Below are 25,740 nucleotides of genomic sequence, written 5' to 3' on the forward strand. Positions count from 1 at the left end.
GTTCCTATCTTGTAGAAACGCATGTTGATCCCTTGTGATAAAGGAGTTTAGAACAGGGTTCATCCTCTCCGCTATGATTCTTGAGATGATTTTAAACAAAATATTGCATAAGGCAATAGGTCTATAGTCATGAAAAGAATCTGTTCGATCCTTTTTCGGAATAAGAGCGATGAACGTGGAAGATAAGGCACTGTTGATATTTCCGGACATACGGGAAGCCTCCACCATCCCCAGCAAATCCACTTTGAACATATCTTAAAAATGTGAGAAGAATTCAATAGGCCATCCATCTGGCCCGGGACTTTTGTCCTTTTTGAAAGCTTTGATAGCAGCTTGGAGCTCCTCTTCCATTATGGGCTTAAAAAAATTATCATTTGCTGCCTCGTCGAACATCTCTGGCATCGAATCCACAGCCCATAAGATATCATTAATGTTACCCTGTTGTCTCTTATATTGTTCCTGAAAGAACCTTGTAGCTTCTACAGAGATATCATGCTGAGAGAAAAAGTACCCTCCATTACCATCTTCGATCTTCCAGATAGAGTTTTTTCTCCTTCTAGCATTTGCAAAATTATGAAAAAACTTCGAGTTCCGATCCCCCTCCCTGAGCCAGATCGCTCTGCTTTTAAGCCTCCATGAGGTCTCTTCCTTTAGCAGTAGCATTTGCTTCTTTTTTTCCAAATTTCTGACATGATTCTTTTGCTCAAAAGTCATGCAATTTGAATTTGCTGAGTTGATAAAAATTCCTATCTCATTTTGGATATCTTTCAGCTCCTGTTTATCCCTCTTTTTCTTTCGGATTTGCCAATCCTTTGCTACAACCCTCAGACTTTGAATCTTTTCCCGGAAAGTTGTGAAAAGGGCCATATCAGATTCTTGTAGTTCCTTCCACTTTTTTGTTATAGATTCATTGAAGGATTAGTCTTCTAAAAAGATCATGTTAAACTTAAAGGAATAACCCAACCTATAGTCCTTTTCCCTCCATTCAAGGAAAATAGGCCTATGATCTGAGGTGAAATCATTCCCAGTTTGAGAAAATGACATACCCCATTTGGTGATGATGCTAGCATTAATAATAAAAAAGTCGATCCTTTTTGCAATGTAGGCTTGTCCCGTCCTGCTGTTATCCCAAGTAGGCATCAATCTTTCAGGGATGATATCCACTAAGTTCCTACTTAGAAATTCCTTTCGGAGTTTGTCAGCCAGAGGACCTTTTTTCCTGCAATTACCCCAACACTCATCAGGTATTAAATTCACATTTATATCTCTCGTTATCATCGACGACTCAATGGTCAAGGATTTCCAAGGCAAACAACCTTTCCCAGAAAGGGAGCCTATTCTTGTAAGGAGCATAAACATTCAGAATGTTGAGAACAAGAGCGTGGCCCTTGATTGATGCCGAGATTAGAATTCCGGCGCAACATTTAAAAGCCTTAGCTTTTATCTAAAGTGGATCCCACAGGACTGCCAGGCCTCCAGACAGACCATTTGCCTCAGTGGCAACCATAAACCAAGATAGAAACATTTTTCTAAAGAAAGCTAAAGAATCCTTACTTGAATGCATGGTTTCCTGGATAAAGATAATTTTAGGATGAGACGGAAAGAAGATTTCTTTTAGCGCCAAAAATTTTGGGGATGCGCCCAAACCCCTGATATTCATTGAGATTAAGAAAGTCATTTTGAAGACTCTCCAACCATGCATGCTCTAAGAGGTTGAGATTCAGATGGGTCCAGGATTGGAACTTCGACGAGGGATAGATTTGTAACACCAAAATCAAAGACAATAGATCTACCTCTGAAATGACGACTGCCACCTCTTTGCTTCTTTCTAACCGTGATATTCTTTGCGGAATTTCGGCTGATTGATGGATAGAGAGGGGAAGAAGGTTTATGAATGGTTAATGGTTCACGTTCCAATGGATTCCTTTGAAGAAAGAGATCTAAATCACTGTCGAATTTATTGACAGGCGATTCAACAGGGGAATTGAAAGGAGTAGGTGTATGCAAAGGTTCCTTTCCTTTCGGCAAGCCAGCAGAAGGATTAGTAGGAGAGGGAGGAGAAGAAGAGATCAGGGTGGGGTGTGAACTTACCACAAAATCCCCCTGTATCATAGCAGGAGGAGAGGGCACTGATTTCTCCTCAATAGGCTCGGGAATAGGAGGACATTCAAAAGCCAGCACTTTGAGAGCCTCAGACTGACCTTGAGAAGTTCGTTGTGTGCAAAAGGGGTCCCGGTCCTGATTGTTTAATTGATACTCATGATTGCTTACATCTTCTGAGAGAAGATCAGTTCCGGAATTTCTACCCTGTTTAAAACCATACTTCTTAGTCTTGCGGTTAAAACGAAGACTGCAATTTCTGATAAGATGGCCAGTTCGATGACACGAAGAGCATCTGAAGGGTATACCCCAGAAATCAAGCCTTTGGCTGATTTTGATGCCATCCCAGGTTATCTCGATATGGTCCGGATAACCTTCCTTATAAGGTTTTTCAGTCAAAATCCACGCATTCCTTTTATCTTTCTCACCTCTACACCAAGGATCCACATAGATGAACTTACCAATGGAATTCCCAATCTCAGAAAGGGTTTCAATCGACCATAATTCCAAAGGTAAATTAGGAAGTTTTACCCATATCGTGCATTTTGATGGGGTATTCTTAAGTGGATCAAAGCCCATATACCATCGGGATAGAGACAGAAAACTTCTACCAAATACCCGCGGTCTATTGAGGATGATATCCAAGTTAGATACTTTAAGAAAGTGAAAGGAAAACCAGTCCTTCATTAATCGGGAGATGACAGGAATGTATCCGATCAGAGGAGTCCATTTATCCGCCAGCCATTTCCTCATATCGTCCTCAGCCATTTCCGGAAATTTCCACTTCCCAATCAATGCAAGCTTTTGGAAACTATCAATATGTTCTGTTAGAGTAGCACTGTCCACGGTAATGGCCTTTGGAGGAGGGACCATTTTGACCGGATTCCTAGATTTATTAAAGTGCCGTGCATAATTTTGGGATCGACCCTTTCTAGAATGGTCCTCCCCATTTTTCAAATAAGCCAATTGCGGTTCCAACCGAGAAGGATTGTGTTGATCATGACAAGTAGGTTTAAGCATAATTTCTTCCACCGTGACATGCCAACTGTTACCGAAGCTGGCTTTTTCACGTGCTGTTTCAACCTCAATAGTGGCCTGTATGAGGGCTTGAGTGTCAGGAGAGTCACAACCATCCGTCATATTTAATGAGAAAGGTGCTCAGAAGAAGCTGGAAAATGCTAAAGCACAGTACGTAGCTGGAAACAAATCCAGCCGAAGATCCTTCTGTAACAAAAAACCTGGAAAGAATAATTGTTGTATGGAAGAGATAGGAAAAAAGTACAGAAAGGAAGACCTGTCCGTAGATCCTGTCAGAGCCAAAGGATAAGGCTAGATATGGAATTAAAAGAGCTTCAGAAAAAGGATCGATGAAGCCCGAGAAGAGGAAATCTCAAGGACCAGGGGTTAATAAATTCCGAGACCCAATTCAACAACTCACATGATGTGAGAGGTCAAGGAAGGAAAAATCCAGCCGTCATTTTGACTTCAATGTGGGGGATAGGAGTTCGATGCTGGAGGTGACAGAGATTTTTGTACTTTGATACCTCATGAAGATCAGAAAACTTAATGACAACTCTAATGATCATCGGGAATGATATTTAAAAACAAATCACTGGAGGGAGAGATACCGGAAGATCTGAATTCCAGGATGGTTCAAACAGAATAGTGAGGAGAGCCAAAAACCATGTAATACTGAAGAAAACTATTCAGATGACTGATTATGGCAATCTATACAATAGCAATAGATTTAAAAAATGCATCACCAACTCCCTATTCTAACACGAACATCAGAACAGGGACTGTAAATGAAAAAAGACGCCTTTAGCTTGTTAAAGATAGATTTCAACATATTTTGCCAGCATTTCCAATTCCATTAACAGACCGAGCTTATTATGCAGAAATCCAAAATTTAACCATCCAGATTTTTCCTAACCTCACAATCTCAAAAGCAGAACAAGCATGATGTGTTGTCCTCAGGCATATAAACTTAAATTACCAGACAATTCCTTCAATGCCCATAGAAAACTATCAAAACATCCTGCTATTGAAAAAAAAACATCTAATTGAGAAAGGGATGATAGATACTGACCAGTAATGGAAGCGACATCCGGACTGCACCGAGAGAGCCTTGTCGAACTTAACCAGACAGGAGCGACCAAGCATGAAGAGATTATAATCCAGAATGACAACGCATGAAATCCGTTCAGAGAACGAAAAGGGACCCAGTCAAATGGACCATGGAGTTCGATTAACAGGAAGATAAACTATGAGACTGATATCTCCCACATCAGACAATATACCCCGAGAAACTAAGTCCCAGAGAGTACCCGAGAAACCCCGGTCAAGTAAGCCAAAGGAGAAACCTAACCCTGCACTCGGGGAATGATACTTAAAGGGAAACGGAGGCGAACTTTCGAGCCGATAAAACTTACCAGGTGTCAACCTGAATGCATGGGGATATCCGACCGGCTTTCCTGCGTAGAAACACGGAACATGTCCGGATTAAATTTAGGTGGCCATGCAGAAAAAAGAATTATTAACACCTGTAGGTGAAAGCTACATGGAGACTCTATCGCCTGGTTGGGCGAGGCTACAGGGCGCAAGATGGTTGGCTGAGTAGGTGGCCGCTCGATGAACAAGGCTCTCCCGTGACCCGACGTGCCATCCAGTACTTGGTTATACCTCTATTCTTATTACAAATTACTCTAATTACACCAAACGTCTCATTTTTATTTAGATATACCAAAATCTTAATATCAATTCGTTTTAGTATCAATTCCCCATTACTCAATTTACATCTCTAAGGAAATTTCAAAATTAAAGACAACCAAATAACTTTAATCACTAATAAATTTAAAAATTAGAAAACAACCAAATAGCTTTAATCAATAATATGAATATAAGCTTAATCACTCTGAGTAACTCACTCTCTAATAAATCTATCAATAATATAATTTTCTAACGTGTTTTAAGTCTTCGTTTTTTTAATTTATCCCTTACCTTTATAATGTATAATATTTCTTAGCCTTTATTAACTTTGTTTTCGCTCCTAATTCATCTCATTATGCACTCTCTTTAAATTTGTTCTTTTAAAAAATAATATTTTTTAATAGCTTTAGCAACTAGTTTCATGGTTTTTTTGGGCACTTTTCTACTTTCCTCCTACTCATACTTCTTCCCTCATATAATTTTGTTGCAATTGCACAGAGTGGAGTGATAAAAATTGTGTGAAATGTCATGTGAAAGAGGCATAGGACGCATGAAAATTCCAATGCATTGGATAATTGGCACGATTCCAAGTTTGACCACACAGGAGGACACATGACTACCAGTGGAGACTGGAAACCGTTGAGAAGTTTTCGATGAGGTTCTTGATGAAAAGTAACACCTGAACGATGCTTTGGGGTGTGTTGTGTTGCAACTTGTGATCAATGCTATTTTCGAGTCTTTGAGTATTGCTCGACTATGGAAACATTCGTTTTTGTTGGGCTTCCAAGTCTCACTAGACTACAAAAACATCCATGGTTGGATTGTTAAGACACATCGGGGTTTGAACGATTTGTCATCTATAAACTATTTTAAATGAAGCACCAATATGTTTTCAAATGATATCACATTGATGCAATTTATTTTCCACGTCAAGGGAGTTAAGTTAAAAATAAATATCAGTGTTAGTGTCCTATATTATATTAGTAAAAAAAAAATTTAGCCTTTTAAATTTATTTTGGTAAATGTGTAAAAGTTTCGTTGTGATCTCTTAGAGATCAAGTTATTAGTCTTTGTGAACAATGTAATATTATATTATTGATGTGATTATGTTAGAATTGTGTGAGTGTTAATGTAAAGATAGTCATTGATTCCCTAAAGATTGAGTTAAATGAGTCTAGGATCGATGTCTCATACATAATCATGAATGAAATCATAGTGAGTCTTGTTTTCTCATAATTGGCACAAATTAGTGGGGTCTGGATAGTCAGTTAGGTTATCAAATCAAATTTGTGCTATGACATCAGCCCCTGGTACAACGATTATGAGACATATTGTGCATCTTCCTTTGTTGTGTTTTCATGTTTAGTGCTTCAAAATTCGAATGATTGTTCTTGAAAAGCGGGTTTGGTCATTTTTGGAGTTCAATTTCTTTTTTTTAATATAAGAAACCAAAGATCCACTTTTGTTCCATCGTAATCATTCTAGACATCGGTTGGAGTTCGTTGTGCTAAGTTTGTAGGGGAATTGTTGTGCTCAAAGACAGTGATTGCGCTTCCACAATTCAAGAGGTTATCACCACTTCCAGATTTCAAATCATCATTCTCTTGAATGATTCATCTTGCATGTTGTTCATATTTCCCTTACTTGTCGAATACAATGCTTATTTAACCTTGAAAACCTCGAATTCATATCTCATTCCATTTTCCTTTCTCTGCCTGGAGAATTCGTTACACTATCACATAGTCGCTACTTTTTCTCTTTTACCTATTTCAAAAGTTCAAAATTTCTCTTGCCACCTATATCTTGGAGCCTGAAAATTCCATATAAGTGGATTTGGGTCTCACAACCTTATCATTGCTATCCTAAAACATCAAGAAAATAATTTCCCTCATGCATTGTGCTTTCTTATTGTGTTTGTGTATTTGAATTTCCACTGTAAATAAAATAAAAAAACCTCTTGATTTGGGTGTGGAGATTGAGTTTTGTTGCCTCAACTTGTTAATCTAGGGATTTTATTTCAAGGTTTTCCACGAGCACTCATCTAAAACCCTAATTACATAAATGTTACAATTTTTGCCCTTTCATGTTGCACAAGTTGTCAAACATTGTAATTACATTTTAAACACTAGAATTTACCTTCATTGTGAGCCATGACAACTCCAAACAGGAAGAAGCATAAAAGGGGACACATAGTTAGGTTTGAGCCTCAAGATCTATCCTTGATAAACTAATATCCTACCATTACGATTACTTTTGAGCAAACTGGTCGCATCAAGTTTTATGAGAATATACAGGGTTATAGTGTTCATCTTACCAAAAAAAAATCTTGGAATTTCGTCGGGGTAGATGTTAATATTGCATAGTTGAGTTTTCCAATGTCATATGTCACCATTTCAACTACTACAGAGATTCCACTAAATGGATAACAATGGTTCAAGGGCATGCCTCTAGACATAGCCAACTACAAGGATTTCTTAAAGCCAAAATACAAAAACAAGGAATATGGAGCTATTGTGCTAGAGAATATCTGTTAGAACCCTATAGTAAACTTCCTAAGGTCATCCAAAGGTATTTCACTAGTGAAGGAACATTTGGGAGAAATTATCAGTATCATTGTAGGCTATTGATGCATTTCACAGGAAAAATCCCTTTGAATCTGCATTTCTATTTGCTCAGAAGCCTTGATAAGATGGAAGATAAAGTTCAAGGTAAAAATTCAAGTAGATCTTAGTCTCTTTCATTTCTCTCTAACTAAATTGTCAGTGGTGGAAGAATAGAGAAAGAAAAATCAGATATGGAAAGCATTCATAGATTCAACTTAGTTGACAGTTGACTTTCCAAATAGCCCTTGCAGTAGAAATGATACAACTTCATCTATGGGGAGGGATGTTCAACCTGTAAAGAAAAGCTCAGTGAGAAGGCCATCAATTTCAGTTTCCCCATCACACATAAAAAAGATAAGAAACTTCACTTTTCTCCTGAGGTGGTGGAGGTCCCTAAGAAGCCACTTATAGTAGCTACTATGAAAAAATTGCCCATGGAGAAAAAACATCAACAATCAACTGAATTTGCGATACCATACCAGAGGATGTTGTTTCAGATGACAAGGATAAGGAGATTGCAAAACTACAAGAACAACTGAAAAAGGCTTAGTTAGTCATTTCCTAGCGACATCATGACAATAGGGAGTTGAAGAAGATTATTTTAGAAAAGACACCTAAGATTGGTGAAATAGAACTAGTGATGAAGACAACTCCATCTATCACTAAGTCCAAAGGTAAAGAGAAGGTAGTAACAGAGAACATTCAAGAGTTAGAGGCTTCATCAGTAAGAATTCATGTAACTAGGTCTTTGACTAAGAAGTTGCACCTACATAAGAGTCAAGGAAACAAGGGAAGAAGGATGAGTTGAATGAAGGGAAACACACTTTCCATAAGCTAAGGAAGAAGTTGAAAAAATATCAAAGTGAAATCACTAAGATTAAAAAGTAGGATGAAAGGGCCAAAAAAAAAATGCATGACCACTTGAACATTTGCTAAGTATATGCTAAAGATAACTCTACCCCTACACAGAGAGCTCAAGAACATATGAAGAAAAAATCTCACCTTGAAGAAAGAGATAAGGGATGGTAAACAATAGTTGCAAGATGAACTGCAAGAAATACAAGAAAAAGAAAGAGGAAAGCTTGATCTATTGGTTGAAGTAGCTAAATTCTGAATCTTGACAGGTAATCAAAGAAGTTTTGGTTTTTTGTCTTTTTTCCCAAGTACACTAGTTGAATGAAGATGGATAAGGAAATTGAGATGGTTTGCAAAGGAAGTAGTCTACATAGTAATGTTGCACTACTATTAACATCATTAGGGTTTAATAGAAAATTGAGGTTTTGGCATCTTTTTTGTGTGTGGGAACTTAAAAAAGGCTTACAAGATTGTCAACACCATCAGATGGTTATTTTCCATGCTCAGAGACCTCAGCACTAGTCAAAATTTTGAAGGTAAAATTTCATTGTGTTTTCACACAGGCATTGCACTTTTACTATAGGGATGTTTTTGAAGGATGGAAGGTTTGCAATATGAAAAGAGGCTTTTCAAAGGGTATTTGATGGTGTTCAGGTAATTTTTCAAATGCATGACTCATTCAGAGGCTCAAAAAATGACGAGGATTAGTCAAACCATTAGCTCGCTACTCTTTTGTTGTTGCATTTCCGTTGAAGAAGGGAGTAGCGTAGCGCTTGCGTTGTGCTTCAACACAGTCAATGATTTGACTTTGCATTTTGAGCCTAAACTTCACCAAACCAATTTTTGTGGTTAAGAAAATGTCTTGAGGTACATTGGGTGTTCAAGCTCCATCTTTGTGAAATATTTAATGTAATTTGTTGAAGATTCTTTTAGTCAAAACAACTTCCTTGTTTCTGGAAATTAGTTCTATTTTATCTACTATAGGGAGAAACTGAATTATTTTTGGGGAATTCAATTCTTAAATGAAATAACTAATTTTTTTTATGAATATATGATGTATTTTTTATGAATAAATGGTTGGTCAGGGTTAGAGAAAGAAAACACTGTGCATTGTATATCTTCATAAAATTTTCAATGAATGATGAAGGCGTAATTCAAATTTTATAGGGATCAGTGTGGCAATTGATTAAGGTCATGTTCTCTCATGTATATGTGAGTTTTTCTTTTGTTACAAATCATGCTTGAAATTTTATGTCTTCACTGTAAACGTCTATGTTATAGCTTACTAAACATTTAATGTTTTTCTTCCATTGTGACATCTATAATTCATCCTCAGTTATATGCTTTAGGTGTCACTATTTTCACTACTCCTCTACTCAACATATCTATAAAAGTCTATAAAAAAAACACCATAAGGATTTCCTTATCTTTTCATTGTCTAAGGTTTCCTAAATTTCCATATCATATCACTAAAAAACATTAACTTTATATGACCATATTCCCAATGGATTTTCCATCCAATACCCTCAAGTTGTTAAGAATTTTCCTCTCTGGTCTCAATACCTAGCCTAAGACCTAAGCAACTGAAGATCCATATAAAGAGAGCCATCTATTAAACTAGAAGGGTTATATTCCAGTTTTAATGGGGTTTTTGTTACCTTTGGGTTCCTCTCCTTAGCCTAGAGGAATTACAAAGTTCTAACATAGTGGCGTCATTTTCGGGGAAATGAGAGTAAAAATGTTCCCTAAAAAATCTACTATTAGAGACAAATATGGTTCCTAAGGGTGACAAAAAACTAGAGATTGATATGCTGAATATTTGCACAACTATTAGTGATTCTAGAACCAACAACAATCATTTTCTATAGTAAAATCTAGCTTCAAGAAGAATACATACCGAGCATCATCCAAATCTTAATCCACTTGAGGTATTGACTAGTCCAGAGAAGTTATTTATGGTGAAGATGCCTATAGAAGAACTAGACACCAATTTCATAGAATTATCCTTACCCATTCTTGATAGATTAAAATCAATCAATGAGGTTAAGTTTGATTTGAATATTGAATATAATTTATTCAGATCTAAATCAGAAAACAACCTAAAAAATAGTCTTTGATTAGGCTAAGTTAAAATCCCATATTCCTTTTTAGAAAGAGAGTGTATTAGAAGTAGACAAGGATATTTGGACACAATTTCATAAAATAGAACATCTTGTGTATAAGTTTCAAGAAGCTACTTCTAAGCCCTCCATATTTCAACATTTTGTTCCAATAGTTTCTACCCAAAAATATTTTTCTCCATTGAATATTCCATTATGTTCTAATCCTCTTGTATCTATTGTTTTTACTCATCCTTCCTCATCAATTGTTCATAAAGCAGTCTCCTTACCTCCCTCTTCCTCATCTCCAATCCCAAAATTTAGTATGAGTCTATCTCACACAATCACGACTTCTCGTTATGCTCCATTAAATTTATAAGGTCCATTACGTGATCTGTTACAAAACTATGGCCAGCTCTTGCCCTAATTTGATGGTATAGGAGTTTTTACAACACATCAACACCTTGATAAGTTGAATGATTTCATATACCTATAAGAGGTAGACCATTAGGATGAGACTTTTTTCTCAGATTTTTTGGGAGAGGTCATGAAATGGTTTAGAACCCTGCCTGCTAGAAGCATTTCCAATTCCCAATATCTTGAACAAAGTTTCCTTGCTATATGGGAAGTAAAGAAGAATCCATAACAAATATTAGATGAGTATTAAAACCTAAAGAGATGTCTAACAGAATCAGTTCAAGCTTTTTTAGTAAGATCTAATAACGTGTACAACTCAATACATGTGGAAATAAACCTCCCCCGAGGCTAGCTTTGCTTCATTATCCAGATGGCTTTGATGCTAAGCTTTCTTATGAGCTTAAAGAAAGGAATCCAACCAATTTGAAGGATATGTAGAGAAATGTTGTTGGGGTGGAAGAAAATTCACTAAACAAGAAGGCCAACATTGTAACACCCTCCTCCCACATCTACCCAAGAAACTAACCAACTGGGGTAAACATGCGACGAGAGGCCATTATGATATGATTCGACCTCCTAGATCATGTTAAGGAAGTGGAATAGACACACCCTGAATACCTTCAACATCAACATTACGACCCTCAAGAGCAAATCCAACCTTTAAGGTAGTGAGTGCTTGGGTCCCACCAAATTTTTTGAAAACTTGACCTTTGGACGCTCTCATGCTATGGGCATGCCAACGTCTAGGGACCTTTGGACACTCTGACAGGCCTACAAGTCAATGTTTAGGGACTTCGTTTGTTAGTTTTGTGCTAGCGCCCTTCAGAATTAAGCCACATCTTCAAGTGCAGAGCCCAGGTCACTGCCCAAAATTGAATCATGTCTTCAGAATAGTAAAATAAAATGGAAATGACAATATAAATGCAATTATGTGAATGAGACCTTGAATGGACCCATACTATCCATGAGAGGAATTTCGTCAAGCATATCATGAATATGTAATATACATGTGTAAATAACATATCTGAGCATAGGGGTCTCATACTTAGTTGAAAATTGCTAACAAGCATTGATGCCTCAACACATCAACTTTCATTTCATCCATTAGGTCATAGATACATTGATCATTCCTTTGCAAGTAAAAACATGATCAGAGCCATACATAGCCACTGCAATAAAGCACATATATAACCAACATAATAGCAACATAAATACCAATAAAATCATATCCATATAAACCACATATAATCTAGTAGAATACTCATAGAAGTACAAGGATAAATAACCTCATATTGATGATGCGAAATCCAAACCCGGAATGGGACTTCCACGTTCCATGTGACCGTAGAGTGGCTAAGTCAAATCTATTTTTAGCCGTTCACCCGAGTGCCATAGTCTAAGCATGAATGTTGAATCTCATAGAACACATCAAACCAAAACCACCTAGGGCTTCTAGAGGCCATGCATCTCAAACGATGAAATGTTGATTCCACCTCACAGTTGGACATCACAAAACCATCATCAGATTGGTCTCTATCCAAGCCTTCCAGGGCTTCCAGAGAATTTGTCCAACCAAGGCTTTCGGGACTAGTAAATCAACCAACAGATTTTACCACGCTTTAGGAGCATTTGTCTGACCAGAGCTTCGAGGACTAGTAACTCAACCCACCAAGGGCTTCCAGAGCATTAATCCAACCAAGGCTTCTAGGACTAGTAACTCAACCCAATCTATTATCGGGCTTCCAGAGCGTTTGTCTAGCCAGAGCTTCCAATACTAATAACTCAACCAAATCTAAGGAAACATGAGAACCAACCAAAACAAAACAAGTAAAAAAATCCACAATCACCATGGCTATACAGGAAATGGCAAGGCTAGGCAATCCACTATAATTCTCGGTCACCCTCAATGCCCAAGACATATCACAACCAAGAAACCACATGCATATGCCATGCATGCCACAACTAGTGAGTAAATCATACATGCAAATCGGTACCTACAAGAAAATCTCATTGTAGTTGCCTATCATGATGTCCTCTTGAGATTTCATGTTCTTCATTTGCTTTCTTGCTTCAAAAATCCAAGTATGCCACATCCTCCAAGAGTGCTCCAAGAAACTCTAAGTATCTAGAGTAGGAGAGAGAGAGATATAATAATGAGAGAACCCAAAAATTTAACTAACAAAAGGTTACCAACTGATCCGCAAAAGCCTTTTTATGAATGAGGCCTCCATTTTCTTCATTTTCCATTATTTTCCTTCATTTTCCTCCTCACATGCAACTTGTGACCTTTCACCTCCCTTTTCTCCTAATCTCCATTAATTTCATAAATAAATGTGTCAAACAGGGAAAATTTTAAGAACCACCCTAAATTTATATGTATAATAAATGGGTGAATCCCTTGATACATAGGAAAAATGAGAGGCGATATTATCACTATATATATATATATATATATATATATAGATATATATATATATATATATATATCTTGACGAATCTCTCACCAGATTATATTTTCTTGTAAAGTCATGGCGAATCTTTCACTGAATTATAAAATCTTGTAAGATCTTGGAAAATCTTTCGCTGAATAATAAAACATTGTTCAAAGTCTTGGCGAATGTTTTGTTAAAGTACGAAACCATATATGATAATAATAAAACATATTCATTAAACTGTAATATACTAACATACATGTTTGGAAAAAAGAAACATAATTTTCACTTCCTACGAAGAATGTTGAAAGTTTTAGTGGCCATGTTTGTCATGGTAGGAGGGATTAATGTTTTCTCTACCACTTTTGTCAAGCTACCACTTTTTCCAAGCTATCAAATTTCTTTCTTATTCCATAGACTCCAACTAAGAGATAAAAAATAAACACATCAAGTTTGTTTACCTCAACACGCCAACAAGTAGCAAGCCCCAACTATATAATATAATGAAGTAGTAGGCATCCCAAAGGCCTGAAGAGGATCTAATGGAAAGAAGCGACCATTGTCAGAAGCCTCCCAATCAATATATAAATATATAAATAAAGATTCATTATTATTTTAATTCAAAATCTTCAATTAAATAATAAAATTTAATTACGTCTCTCCCAATCTAAATTTCTTATTACCATAATTCACTACCTTCATACCATTTTTAACAACGTTGTAACATGTGGATTAATTTCCTTTTTGGTGCACAATCTCAGCCTTTTAGGACAATATGGTGCAGTGACCCAACCCCTATATATCGTTACGACAAACTAAGAATAACAGAGAAGAGGAAAGGTTGTACAAACCAGCATAGTTTTCAAACAACTAATCCAAGATCAGTACCTTAACTTTTTCACGAAGATATCATATTGAGAATGTTTGAAAAATGGTGGGAAATCTGGGCAGAAACTATCTCTCTTCTGCGAGGGTGATGTGGAAAGAGTTACGATTCCATTGTTTTGATTTTTTTTTGTTAAATCAGAAAAACCAATATTAATGGAGATATCGGTGTTTTTACTAAATTTTGTGAAGTGACTAAATGTAGCTTTAACCATTCACCTTAAGATTTTTTTTTTACAATATAATTTCCTAAGTCTATTTAATATCTTCATTATCATAAAAAAACAACCTATATCCATCTTAACTCCACATCTACCACTCTTAGAGGGATGAAATCTATTTATCCCTTCCAGCACTTGGTAGACCCAGAATTAAGATGGATCTAAGCTGATAGAAATTTCCCTTTAAATAGTCTATGCTCACATGAATACCATGGCATTACCATGGGTCAATACCATGGGTTATCATAAACCTAGAGCTTAAAAACTACTATTAGTAATTTATAAAAATTAATAAAATTAATAATTGTTTTTTTTTTTATTTTTTTTTATTTTAACCAAGTTAAAATGTTTAAGTGACATTAAATTACAAGATCCATTTTTACTCTTGATCTACCAAGCCCCTAGAGGGATCAAATGTTTTTTCAATCTATGTTAGTTCTCATATCATGATATTTGATCCAAAGTAAAGATGGATCTATGCTAGTTTAATTCCCCCCTTTAAATATGCTACATTCCATGTGAATACCATGGGTCAATACCATGTGCCATCTTTATTTTTATTAATACTAATATTAGGGTTAATAATGTTTTTTTGCATGGTTTAATAATAATTTGGCTCATGGTATTTGGCCCATAGGCTTCACCTAAATATAACACATTTTTTGAGTGTTCGTAAATATAAGGTGGCTTATGGAGTAAATATAAAAATTGTTTTATTTATTTACCATACCTCTCGTTTATTTATATTTTTATTAATCTACTATACCTCTTTTATAAATATGGTATTTGGCCCATAGGATTCAATTAAATAAAACCTCTTTTTTGAGCCTTCTTAAATAGAAAGAGGGTTATGGACTAAATATAGAAAAGAGGTTTTATTTATTTACCATACCTATAGTTTATTTATATTTTTATTTATTTACCATATCTTTGAAGTATAAAAAGAGGTTTTATTTATTTACCATACCTCTTGTTTATTTATATTTTTATTAATTTACCATACCTTTTTTATAAATATGGCATTTGGCCCATAGGATTCACTTAAATGAAACCTAGTTTTTGAGCCTTCTTAAATAGAAAGAGGGTTGTGGACTAAACATAAAAAGAGGTTTTATTTATTTAGCATACCTCTATTTTATTTGTATTTTTATTTATTTACCATACATTTGGAGTAAGTATAAAAAGAGCTTTTATTTATTTACCATACCTCCACTGTATTTTTATTTTTATTTATAACTATTATAAATACATTTTCTTGAAAATGAGGGCGAATGGAAGATAGTAACTCAAAATTTCAAGGGCTAAATTTACTTTTTTTACCCCTCCCTTAAAATAAGGTGGGCTAACCTCATTACCTAATTTTTTTATAAAATAAATTTGAGGCGATTTGTAACAATGTACTATGATACAAAAATATTCACCCAATAAAAATATAAAACCCCTTAATTTAGCCCAAGGGCAAAAATTCGCCCCTAAAATTTTCCATGGTGCCAAAAATGCCATTTTTCCTTACCAAAACCTTAGTCCTTTCCTTTGCCAATTTCTTTAGCCATCAGTCAATCGCAAGTGATCTCCATCACCGAGATTTTGCCCAACATTAAGCTTGGAATAAGTGTCCCATCAACCGTGGTTATTAATTTTCCTTTACTAACTTTTATTACATGGAATTTTCACTAGGGTTGTTATAGAACCCTCCCCCTTGAGAGAACACCATCCTCGGTGTTCAACAACACCTATAGCCACAAAAATTTTGTAAGCAAAATATACTGTCAAAGGAGATTTATAACTTAGCTCGATGCAATATTTACAATGATCAACCCTGTTGAGAAGCATATGAACATGAAAACATAAAAAACATAACATCCTAATGACATGGCACCCATAATGTTTATTGGAGCTTTATAACATAGAAAATGGCAGTATTTACATCCATATACATATGTACATATGCCAAAATCACCAAAGATATACCAAAACATATACCAAGACATATACCAAAACACCATATCAAAACACCATGCTAAAATTGCTTTTCCTGAACCGAAAAACAAGGATACCTAGCCCACATCTGACTTGCCATCTCCTATGTAGCTTCATCAGGCCGAAATTGCTTCCATTGCACTTTAACTTGCTCGATTGCCTAGTTCTGGAGCATGAGCACCTTTTTTCTACAATATACACTGAGGCTCTGACTAGAATTTTCCATATAGTTCCACCTATAGTATAGACCAATCAATCACATGATCAACATCTATAACATACTTCTTAAGAAATTACACATGAAAAAAATCATGGAATTTCACTGTCAAAGACAATGCAAGTCGATAGGCTACTGGGCCAATCCTCTCAATAATTTTGAAGGGTCCACAAAACCATGGTTCCATCTTGGCACATGATCCAATCCATATGGAGCTCTTCTTTGGTTTTATGTGCAAGTACACTTGTTCCCCAACCTAGAACTCCTTCAAAAACCTGTTCTTATCTACATAGATCTTCTACCTACCTTGAGTTTCCTTTAGATTCTTCTTTATAACCTACATTTCCTATTCCATGTCTGCCAACATGTCTGGTCCAATTAACACCATGTTAACTAGATCACTGCAACTGATAGGAGTATTGCAATTCTACCCATATAATGCCTCAATTGTACTCATCTTCAAAGATTCCTGATACTTATTTTTGTAAGTGAGCTCTATCAGTGGAAGGTACTCTTCCCAGTTCTAGTGCTGATGCATCACATATATCCTCAACATGTCCTCCAATATCATGTTGACCCTCTCTATATATCCATCTATCTGTGGATTATAGGTTGTACTAAAGGCCAACTCTGTGCCCAAACCTGCAAACAACTCCTTCCAAACGTTGGAAGTGAACTTCACATCCCTATTTCACACAATATTCTTCGAAACACCATGCAATATTACAACATCTCTAATGAATACCTATGCTATATCACTAGCTGAGAATGTAGACTTCATTGGGATGAAGTGTGCAACCTTTTTCAACCTGTCCACAACAACCATGATGGAATCATGTTGTCTCACTATCCTTGGCAAACCTGTGATGAATTCCATTAAAATGACCTCTCATTTCCACTCTAGAATCACAATCGACTGTAGCAAACCACTTGGATGCTTACACTCTGCCTTCACACGCTGACAATCAAAAATATAGCCATAAACTTTGCTATATACCTCTTCATGTTCTACCAATAATAAACTTTCTTTACTGCAGTCAATGTCTTATAATAACCTAGGAGACCCGAATATGGTTTCACATGAAAATCTCTCACGATAACCTTTTTGAGCCCAATAGTATCTAACACTTATATCATGTCTATAAATCTAACCAATCTATCCATTGCAAGGAAATAGTCCACATCCTGTACACCTGCACCTGTACCATGACCTATACCTATACCTGTGCCTGTACTATCACCTATACTTGTACCTATAATATCACTTGTACTTGTACTTGTACTACCACCTGTAACTGTATATGTACTTTGTTGCATCTTGTGCATAATCGCCATATATATAACATCCTATTGGCTTGCATACAAGATCCTATCCTCTAAGTCTGTCGCATAGGAGCTCATAACTGTTAAGTGATTTACCTGTATCCGCATACTAAGAGACTCTGCCACTATTATCTTTGCCTTTGATGTACTTGATCTCAAAATCGAACACACTGATTGTAGCCAATCACCGAGCTTGACTACCATTTATATTCAGTTGGTCAAATAGGTACTGCAAACCTCTGTGATCACTCATCAATGTAAACCTCCAGTCGAGAAGATAGTGTCTCCACATATTCTGTTATGAACCAGCTCAAGAAAAGATAGAAAAGATAGATCAACGCCTTAGAATTCAGCCTCTTCGAGGGGGCAACCTCCTTTACATTACATGAATGAACAATTCTTGGATGATACAAATGACAAAACCTCCTTTCTATATATAGGAGTCTAAGGAGTCACAATATAATCCAGCCGACCTAACAATAATAATATAAAGCCACAAAAATAACAATAGAGGGATTTTATGGGGCACAGAAATAAAAATATGGGGGTAATAGGGGCACAACAATATAAATAAGGGGTATAACTACAATAGTAATGGGGTAATCACTAGTATTATCGGGACCCAACATGCCCCTCTCCTTCAAAAAAGTGTTGTCCTCAACGCTTGAGTAGTTATGGATACTTCTGCATAAAATTCTCATCCTCCCATGTGGAATCTTCAGCAAAAACACTTTTAGGGACTTTGGATCCCTTGGATTATGGACATTTCATGCTTAAAGCTGTAAGGCACAAAAATGTCTATAACAGTTGCCCCCTAAAGTATGAGGCCGTTTATCGGGTGAAATGCTTTATTAGGAGGATCCGAAGTTCTTTCAATGCTGGGAGGAGACCTGTAATAAGATATAATACAATACATCATCTTCATACTATTTTCATGATCTAGCTGAGGCGGGCATTCCCATGCTCAGCTTTATAAATTCATTTTTATGTACATAGGACAGACAATCGTCTGATGGTAGACTGATGATTCTGATGAAGTCATCATCCTTTTGGTAGGATGATTATCTATGCTGCAATGTTGTACATGTCAATGTTTTTATTTTTCTCGAATATATATCGCAGCTCGGATGGATGAAACTAGATCTGGGGTCTTCAATCTCGTCCGATCTTCACTCTAAGTACAAGTCGATCCATGTGAGAAATGTTTTTGAAGTCGAACATGGAAAGACATCGCTTGATTACCAGTCAATGATGTAAACTGTTAACAAGCGTGAGAGGAATCACCGATAATGATAATGACCCTCAAGGTATTGCAGTACAATTCACGTGGTGTGAATAAAGGACTTGGCGTCGAACACCACGCAAAATCTTTCGGTCGAAGGTCATTGATGTATACCTGTCGCCGGAAGTGAGAAACTTGCCATTGAGGCATGCAAGCTTCAAAGTACTAAAGGGGTGTTCCTAGATCAACTTCTTGGATAATGAGCTGATGTCGACAAGAAGCGATCCGTCAAAGGAGGGCCTTGATGTATCCCAGATCAATGACACGGAACAGAGCAAATGATTTTGATGGAGGTGAAAACGATCTGATGATATATGGTTCAGGGTGGCGGTCATGAAAGAATGAAGTATAATGTATGGTAGTGGATGGGACACGGGTGACTTCTCTGAATGACTTCTCTTGAACATATCGGCGACACTTGTATGATGGATTGGTAGCATTTACCCCAAAGGTGGATGGTATGGCGAGACCATGGTGATGTGACCGGTGAATGAAACAACCCAACCCGACTCAGGCACGGAGTGGAAGTGTCATGTTCAAGAGCGACTTGCTACCAATAAAGTTTCTTTGAGTTTCTTCCCAATTTTTCCCCAGTCATTGCTGATCAGTACCTCTTTGTTTTTTTCAAGCTTGAGGAGGATAACATATGCTTGTTCTATAATTTTCCCTTCGGGCAAACCCATCGCTATGTTTTAACGAGCCTAGCGATAGTGAAACTTGTTCTCGTCTAAAGACAAGTTTGTCGCTATTAATGTTTTTAATGAGTTTAACGACAAAGATAACTCGGTCCTTTTCCTTTTTAGGGAGTCTGAAAAGGTACGTAAATATAACTCCGGAAGTCCTTTTTCGTCATCTAATCCCTTAGGTCCGAAAAAGTATAAAACAATACAGAAGGGATGAATTTTCGATAGTCTTAACGAGCCGAACAAAACAAGCGCTCGATCTTTTTGTGCAATAATCCCTCAGGTCCAAAAAGATTAAAATCTAGAGGAGGGATAGCACTTCCGGTTGCTTTAACGAGCTGGAAGGCCAAAACTCGGCAATCTTTTCATATTTTACGAGTCACATGAAAAGAGCTTAAAGAAGACTCGTCTTTTGAGGAACGAGTGATAAAACGGGTAGCAGCTGATTCCAGGTAAGGGTTGGAATTTTCCAATCACGGCAGTGTCACAAGGATGGCTAGTGAAATCACTCTTCGTAGCTGTTCCTCAAAATGGGTAAACAATCAAATGGAGGTGAATGATCGGCCAATGGAAAAGTGGAGGTGACGATGTAAACACGACCAAGGCTTTAATGGCTAATAATGTTACATTCACTGTGGTTATTTACCGGAGGATAGTTCATTTTTTAACGAGCTTAAACACGGGTTGAAACACTTGCTCGATCTTATGTTTATTTTTTAACGAGCATGAACTATGTGCTAAAACTGCTCGATCTTATGTTTATTTTTTAACGAGCATGAACTATGTGCTAAAACTGCTCGATTAATCCAGTCATATGATAAGAATGTCTCATATAAAACGGAAACTTTTAGATTTTTGCCCCACATCCTTTCTTTATACAAGTTTGGTGACGACTAATCCTACGAGTTTAAAGGGTTAGCCTACAGGTTTAAAGGGAGGACCTAAAAATTTAAAAAATAAATAGTCATCCCTTGCTTGCACTCCAAAAGGTTCGCATGCCCCCAGGTATAAAACAGAGTTTCGAGATCTCCCTCTATTCGAGCTGACAAAACTTTCATTTTATCAAGAAGGGTCACCCTTTATTCGAGCTGACAAAACATTTGTTTTATCAGGAAGGGTACTACCTCTTATAGGTTACCCAAGGATTGTTCTATTCGTGGTGCAAACAAAGCACTTCCTCGGTGATGCCTACCGAAGCAGACAAAGGTGAGTGACAACGAGCGCCACACGCATAACTTTGACAAGAGAATCTTATTCTAGAACAACCCCTCTTCCAATCACGGATGCGGTACGGACTAGTCATATTCTCTCGCGGAAACCTACTCTATACCCGAAGTTTTCCTGCTGACGCAGACCAGGACACATGCCCCCTGGGTTCCAGTCATATCCCTCCGCATTACTCGCGCTCATCGGGAGGACGGACCGTGGGTTGAGACATTTCTTGCGTGAAGAGACCATTTAGGGATGGTATATGACTATTTGCGATGCGTGATCCGGGAAATGAAAGCTGGTCCACGAGCTTGACCACTCTTCCTTCGTGCGGAGAACACATTACTCTAAAGAGTAAGGAGACGATGGCTCCCATGCAATAAATATAGTCTCGTCCAAGGAGTAGGTTATAATCCAAGGGTCCTTGAACGACCATCACGTTCATTTGAACGATCTTCCCTTTCAATGTTATGGGCACATTGGGGAGGATCCCTAAAGGTCGACTGGTTCCTTTATCGAAGCCTATCAGATTTCTCATCTCAGGCAAAAGCGATGGCGAACCAAGCGCTTTCCAAGCAATAGAGGAAAGGATACTCACAGATGCCCCCTCATCTATGATGGTGCTAGCCATGACCATTCTGTATATTTGAACGATAATTCGGAATGGTATGCTTGCTGGCAAACGGGGTCTGCCTAGTTGGTTCCAGTCGAAGGATACAACTAGGTTGCTTGGAGGTGGGATCGAGTAGACGGCCGGGTATCGCTCTGACGAACTTCCTTCCTGTGATAAAGGAATGGGTGGATTGCCCCCGTGTTCATCGGCGTTTGTGTTGATGAAGATAATTTGGACGGTGTCATCCTTATCCTCTTCAGTGACTGTATCATTCGAAGATAAAACCTCTGAAGGAAAGACCAGGTCAACTGTCGCCTCGACCTTTTGACTTTCGTCTGGTATGGATTCAGTTGGTTTATCTTCAATGATAGACGCTTCAGCTGACCACTTGAGTGGGCCAGCTAGATTCTCAACTAACGAAGGACTCGGCAAGAGCTTTTTATATCCAGGAGGAAGTCGTAACGGTGAAACCGGACGATCTTCCAAGACTCTTTTAGCCTCGTCTAAGAAGGGACAACGGTGGAGGGCATGGTTTCCTTCGCACAATCTACAGGGAGGTCTAGTCCTCCCTTTTTGTCCTGGGACTTCACTTTCGCTAGTTGACGGTGTGCTTTCAACATGGCCATCAAAGGTTGACGACACCAGATTGTGCAAACGGGGAGACCAGTCCCTTAGTATCCGAGGGATGCAAGGACAATCTCTGTGAAAGTGGTCTCCCTTGCAAATGACACATGGCAATTTAGGCCTGGTCAGTGCTGTGTGTGGATTTTCATTAGACGACACTTGTTTTCCCTTATTTGCCTTTGGCTCCTTCTTCTTTTTCTCTTTCTTCTTCTTTTCCTTTTTCTCCTTAGGAACTTGGTTTTTAGCTTTACCAGTCCCGTCAAGCGAAGAGGAAGGAAGAGAGGAAGAATTAGAGGAAGTAGAAGGTTGATGGGAAACTTTGGACTCGTCTAATTGCTGATTCGACTGTTCAGGAATAGTGGTGTTCTGAATGACATTGGTTGAGATGAGCCAGACTAGCAAGCCAATTGTCAGTCCTGGAAGCGACAATGTGGCCATATGGGGTGCACCAACATCTCCCCAAGATGAGAAGGGACTAGGATTTCCACCAAGGGGAATTCCTTGGTTGGTAGGCTCCATTTTCTCAACCTAAAGATCAACGCAGGAAAAAGGGTATGAATATTCCGTTTAAAATAAATTTTAACGATGCTTGGACACAACTTGCTTTTTCAATTTTAAAGAGTCGAGAAAAAGCAAAAGATGACTCTAGTCTCCTTCGATTTTTAATGAGCCTGAAGTGACAACTGCCTAGATGGACCTTTTTCGTTAAGGAGTCTGAAAAGGAACGAAAGGGACTGCTCTGGAGTTCTAGGTAGAGGGTGTGCCAAACCAATCGCAAAACCGCAGAATACTTTTTAAGGTACAGGCGGTCAATCTTCCCGAATGCTGTGTTCATTGCATTGCGATCAGTAGGGCGGCCGACACGACTTCCTATGGATAAAGTTTTTATGCCTATAGGGGTCTCCCAATATATACTCGACGGTACGTGGGAGCACAATCCGTACTGGCACTTATCGTCTCACAGTCGAGGAATCACCCAACCAACAGTGAGGACAACAGTTACCAGGCTTTACGACGTTGGAACAAGTCTCTAGCCTAGACCTCTATGTTGTGCGTTAAGTTACAAAGCGTTGTTAAGTTCATTCAATTTATTTTAGGTTCATCTTTCTTAGAAGTTTGCATTTTTGGATCACCACGAGATGTAGATGTAATTCCTAAATGCAGTCTAAAGATGATAAGCAAGCTTTTATCTCTTTTCAACAATGAAAATCCTAGCTACAAAGGGAAAAGAAAGACACAATCTTTTCTCAAAGAGAAAAGAGCACATTGTAAATGCACTTTTCCTAAATCAAGCCATACAAACTGTCAAAATGCAAATGCACTTGTGCATGTATTTGTTTTCACTTTCTTAATATTTATGCCTAAAAAGAAAGTTGTTGTACAAATTTGAATTCGATTTCAAGTGAAAAACACAAACAAGCTTCTTTTTGAAATCAAAAAGACGATTACGACACTTTATGATTTTGAAGTAAACACTTGTTTCGACACTAGAAATTCACAAATTCAAACCAAAAGACAAAAATAAAAGCGTAATCAATTGTCAACAGCAAACAAACTTACTCCTAAGATCAAAACGACACTTACGACAGGTCTAGATCTAAGGGCGATAGTATGACTAGTTTACTTTTGTAATGGGAAACTGCAAATGATGTAACAAATACACAAAAACAAATACAGTTTCTTCTATACAACTGAGGTGCAATCAAGGCAAAGAAAAGGGGTTTTCAGATAGGTACACACACTGATAACAGGCTGCAAAAATCAGAGATAAAACTGAACAAAATGAAGCAAAGAACCAAGCTGCACAGGGCAAAGGTTGATCAGCGCACCTGTTGCACAGAGAAACTGAATTGCAGCGCAGGTAGCCCTCTCGGGACCTGCGTTGAAATGCAGAACCTCTTCACAGAGCCTGCGCTAAAGCAGAAACGAGAATTTTCTCTGGGTTCTGGGTCACGGTTTGCAGTTTAATCTATGGTTTTTGGCCGGATAAAAGCTATCAGTAAGGTACAATTAGAGGGATGATTTAAAGGAGGACTAAGAGCTATCACAAAGGGAAATTAGAGCATTTTTGGATCAGCTGTTTAGATCATAAACAGGCCCAGTGAATGGACTAGAGTAGCAGATCTCTACTTTGCATTTGTAAATGGCAAATGCAGTTTGATTCGCTACTCCTAAGTTTATGAGAAGAACAACAATAGAAACACAAATAAAATAACTAGATACGTTCCCCAGCGGAGTCTCCATTTTGTTGTTGGGAAAAGTATCTATTCAGAATGCGCCTATCCCACTCTAAGGTGTGACAGTGCCTTAGCAACAAACAAGGAAAACTACTTTTGTATTCTTCTTTATGAAATGTAAAAGAAGAGGAAGGATGTAACTAACCTGTGTCTTTCGCTAGTTTGTTGATCCAATCGCTATCCTCTTTGTTCTCTTCCCGCTGCCTGCTCCCTTACTGGTCCAGCTTCACCAAGTTCCTGCAAGATCTTAGAAGGGGAAAACTACACAAAAGACATAGATTTACATTCATAACTAGCTTAGGATCAGATTTAAGCTAAACATGCAAATATAACAAAGCATCATTGATACACAGCATGTAGGAGAAACTCAAATAGTTTTATTGATATAATAAGAAAGTCCAAGAGGAGATACAACCAAGTGAGTCCCGATCCAGCATCTACCTCCCAGCAAAGGAATCCCTTCCTCACCTCCAACAAAGCATAAATCACCCAATACACTAATCTCAATCTCAAACCAACATCAATTCTCTGCAAAGTACAAAATTCCAGCCTCTGGATATCTGGGATGAGGGATCCATATATAGATGTAAGCAAAGAGGATGAGTCAGCTTATGTTTTGACTTGTGGCTTCTCTCTGTCAGTTCTTGCTTCCACTTGGAGGCTGAGAGCCTCTTACTCATCCTTGGTCGAACTCAGCGAGGCAAGTGTCATTGAGGAAGATTCTAGAAGTTTCCATTGTCTGTACACCTCGCGGAATGACACTGCCATTTGGCATTTCTCGCTCAGCGCACCCTGGTAGTGCATTTAGGTGCATTGCAACGCACCTAGCTAGTGTACTGGGGTGCTTTGCAACGCAGGCAGCTAGTGGAGCACTTGAATTGATCCTGATTTGATTGATTCTGGGTAGTTTTTGGTGGAGAACTTCTGGGAGAAGCTGTCATTGGTTGACCTTGTTCCTTTAGGGGCAGGAACAACACTTTTAGGGACTTTGGATGCCTTGGATTATGGACATTTCATGCTTAAAGCTGTAAGGCACAAAAATGTCTATAACACCTGAGCGCTAGAAGAAGGATAAGTTCTATTGATGGGTCAAGATCTTAAGTCTTGAAGAGAAGTATCTTTTGTGATTTTGATCTTTTATATTTGGCGCATGACTTGATCAGTAAATCTGATGATCTAGGTAGAACTAATGTCTGAATAGTTGAAAAGGGTAAATTATCTTTTACAGATCTGTACATAGGTTCAGCATAG

The 25,740-nt window shown here is 37.7% G+C and overlaps 1 protein-coding gene across 1 annotated transcript; it reads right to left on the reverse strand.

Moving 5' to 3' along the window:
* Positions 1 to 255: 255 nt before the first annotated feature.
* LOC149231581 (uncharacterized) lies at positions 256 to 867 on the reverse strand. Its single transcript, XM_089381682.1, has one exon. It carries the CDS (start codon positions 865 to 867, stop codon positions 256 to 258), a length of 612 nt encoding a protein of 203 aa, XP_089237808.1.
* Between the last annotated feature and the right edge of the window lie 24,873 nt (positions 868 to 25,740).

The sequence above is a fragment of the Pinus tabuliformis genome, chromosome J (assembly GCF_031772625.1).
Source record: "Pinus tabuliformis cultivar Carrire ecotype Pingquan chromosome J, CPIR1, whole genome shotgun sequence".
In the NCBI taxonomy this organism is placed as follows: domain Eukaryota; kingdom Viridiplantae; phylum Streptophyta; class Pinopsida; order Pinales; family Pinaceae; genus Pinus; species Pinus tabuliformis.